The following is a 3,207-nucleotide window of genomic DNA, read 5'->3' on the forward strand; positions in this document are numbered from 1 at the left end:
ACATTCTAATGATTCTAATGAGATTACTTGACGATATTTATGATGTATATATTATATGCTAACCGATATGCTATATACCTTATAAGCTAGCTAGTAGTTTCCACCTGGCGTCGCTCGTGTATTTTTATATTGCACTTTAACAACAAAACAAATAATACTACTAGATAATAAAACAACAATTTCTAAAATCAGTTCTGAGAAATTAACATTGGTTTTCTATTAAATTTTACGTATTTATGGAATAAATGCTTTTAGTAAAAGTGAAGTCGAGCCCTTCGTTTTATTTCAATCGATATGCAAGAGTTTGTAGTTTGATGGAATAGAGTCAAATCTACAATATTTTATTAAATTCTATATGAAAGCTTATGCAATGTGCGTCTGAATTTTTCTTTTAAATTTTCATTCATTCCTATTTTACAAACGTGAAAAACGTTTATAAAAAATGCTATAAAAGTCAACAATTTCGAAAAGTCTTTACGATCATTATTTAGCAAAATATGTGTTAACCCAAAATTACACTTTTTAATAAATATTAAAAGCTTAAATAATACTACTTAATTGATTGTCTGCAAAGGTTACGTATCATACAGTATCGCACAACTAACCAAAAAGTACAGAACATCTTACATGATGGTGACAATAAAATGGACCAAGTCTCATTGTGTGGTCAACCAGCATATTAAGACCTTAACATCTGTTGCATACGTTGTCGTTGTCAAAAAATATGGTGACCACACATCTAGATCCGCCTTGATGGTGACTACACATGAGCCGGTCCGGGCTTCTCCTGTTTCGGCGTGTTTGTGACCACATGCTTGGCAATATCCGCGATATTCTGATGGTCACCGTGCGCGGCCAGATCGAAGTCTGAACCCGACAGCGATGCTATGTGATTCCAATCAGAATCGCTTCTGTCACCTGATTTTACAATAAATTATATTAAAACGTGAGATATTATTATTTCATAAAACAGATATGAGTGTGAAGTACATTATTTACTTAAGAGCAATCTATATTTACTTACCATCATGAATTTATTATTCAAAATTAAATCTATCATATTCTGGCAAATTATTTAATTCGATAATATTTAACTGTAGTTTATGTAACATTTATGGATTGCTTAAATTCATGACATCAATAAAAAATATTAAAATAGTGTCTTAAGCCAAAAAACTAAAACACACGATACACCTTACAACTAGATAAACTACTTGAAAACCCAACACAAAAATGTTAAAGCCATTCAATTAATAGCGTAACGCGATTTAGTTGAATAGAAATTAAATTTAATCTGTGGTAAATTAGTGTTTAATCTGTGTAGTTAACAATGAGTGTTGCTATATTGTAAGAAAGTGTTACCAGAATCTGTGTTAATTATTTACGATAAAAAAAATCTTTAAATTATAAGCCTTCATGACTATACACTACAATTTATTGGGGTAGCCAAATAATTAAAAAATACCTTAATTAAAAAAAATGAAGGCAACATTTTTTATAGTTAGTATACATTTATGTATAGTCTTGAATGCTTATTTAAATTATATTAAAAGTATTTAAGTATTTTAGGTCTTGTTTTTTGGTTAAGTGCATGCGGTAAGTCAAATTCAAATTTTAAAAAATCACTCACACGTCTGAGAACTCGAAACTGCAGCTTAAACTTAAATGTATTGCTTAGTGTAATTATAATTAAGTTATCTAAGCTCGCCTTAGTAAAACAACCAAATGAAAAATCTCAATTTATATAGAAAATACTTTTTTTTATTATTTATTGAGGATCTTTCATTTGGTAAGACTGCGTTGGATGTATGTAACATGTGAAATCAAATCTACTTAATTGCAAAGCGTAAGAAATTAAACCCTAACACATACTAATAAGATTCAATTAAGACTAACCAATTACTTTTTAGTAAAGCTTTACTACAACTACGAGAATAAGAAAGCAAAAATATACACTTACGTCAACATGATAGAAATCTTGCCTATGTAAGGGAAAGTAGTATACACAATTAAGAATTTAACATTAATTTTAAAACAATTGTCCAACATAAGCATTTTACTCGGTATTTATAAATACATATATACGTTAAAGATTATTTAATATTTTAAACATTTTCTATGTATTTTTGTCACACGAAACGATATACAAAAGTCTATCACTGTTTCGTCCTTACAAAGAAAATAAGAGCGACGGAAATATTCTTTTGTACAGTTGTTTCGGTAGTGGAAACCTTTACGATACAAGTTTTACAAGCTTCCATAACCCAAAGCATCTGACATATACAAACGTTCTTAAATAACTATAACCAAAGTATATTAATTTATACCCAAAAGCATATTTTTATACTACATAATTTTGTCACTGAGTGTACACTAAACATGTTCTTTAATGATACTTACGCTTCACAAAAAATACGATAAAATGATGTTCGAGGGAAACGCTGGCGATTGTTACACACGGGGATATCTAATGAACGCGCAATGGAAATCTAATCTAAAAACATTCCTGTAAAATATCACACAACACAGTCTTAAAATACGGCCTTCGTTAACTGAAGTAAATCACATAATTGACTAGAATTTATGTATGAAAATGTATTATTTCACATTTAATGTAAGGAAAATAAGAATTTAAGTTAAACAAAGTAAAGCGAGTTCAATGAATCCATTAATTTTATCAGGTTCAAATTAAATTTTATAACGACTAGATTAAGTTTTAAAGTTACTATAAAACGAAACTCATAATTTAACTAATTCATAACTATAAAATCACATATATGAAACAATACATTTTTTTTAACAAATCTTTAAAAAAATCCAGTTAACAAAGGTCCGTTGTTAGTATATCACACATAATAAGCGAGTACGCTACCGTGCCGTGTCCTATACGCTAGTGTGTGCACCTTGCGCGCGCGCGTCCGTGCGCGAGTGCGTGCGCTCGGCGCGCGAGTCGGCGCGCGAATGCGTGCGCTCGGCTAGAGTGCGCGCGCGCGTCTCGTCCAGTATGAAGCTGTTGATGACGTAGGCTTCGCGCCGGATGCGGTCGCGCAGCTCGCCCGACATATCCGGGATCGCCCACTTCACTATTATCATCACTAGCGCCACCACGTTCTGTAACAATAACAAATTGGTTTACTATCTATCTCTCTCTGTCTCTATCTCTATCTCTCTCCCTCTCTCTCTCCCTCTCTCTCTCCCTCTATCTCT

At 31.9% G+C, this 3,207-nt stretch overlaps 1 protein-coding gene across 8 annotated transcripts in view; it reads right to left on the reverse strand.

The window, feature by feature from the left end:
• Positions 1–540: 540 nt before the first annotated feature.
• The window catches only part of LOC106111120 (anoctamin-9-like), an 18,890-nt gene continuing 16,223 nt past the window's right edge, over positions 541–3,207 (reverse strand). For 7 of the 8 annotated variants that reach the window (XM_013293097.1, XM_013293095.1, XM_013293094.1 and 4 more), the window contains 2 exons: positions 2,904–3,111; positions 541–918 (listed from right to left, as the gene is read on the reverse strand). In XM_013293097.1, the coding sequence (XP_013148551.1) occupies positions 761–918; positions 2,904–3,111 (366 nt within the window). In that variant the 3' untranslated portion in view covers positions 541–760. Of the gene's footprint in view, positions 919–2,872; positions 3,112–3,207 lie in introns of all 8 variants that reach the window. The other variant, XM_013293099.1, reaches the window with a different exon arrangement.

Source organism: Papilio polytes, unplaced genomic scaffold (genome assembly GCF_000836215.1).
Source record: "Papilio polytes unplaced genomic scaffold, Ppol_1.0 DF824180.1, whole genome shotgun sequence".
Classification (NCBI taxonomy): Eukaryota; Metazoa; Arthropoda; class Insecta; order Lepidoptera; family Papilionidae; genus Papilio; species Papilio polytes.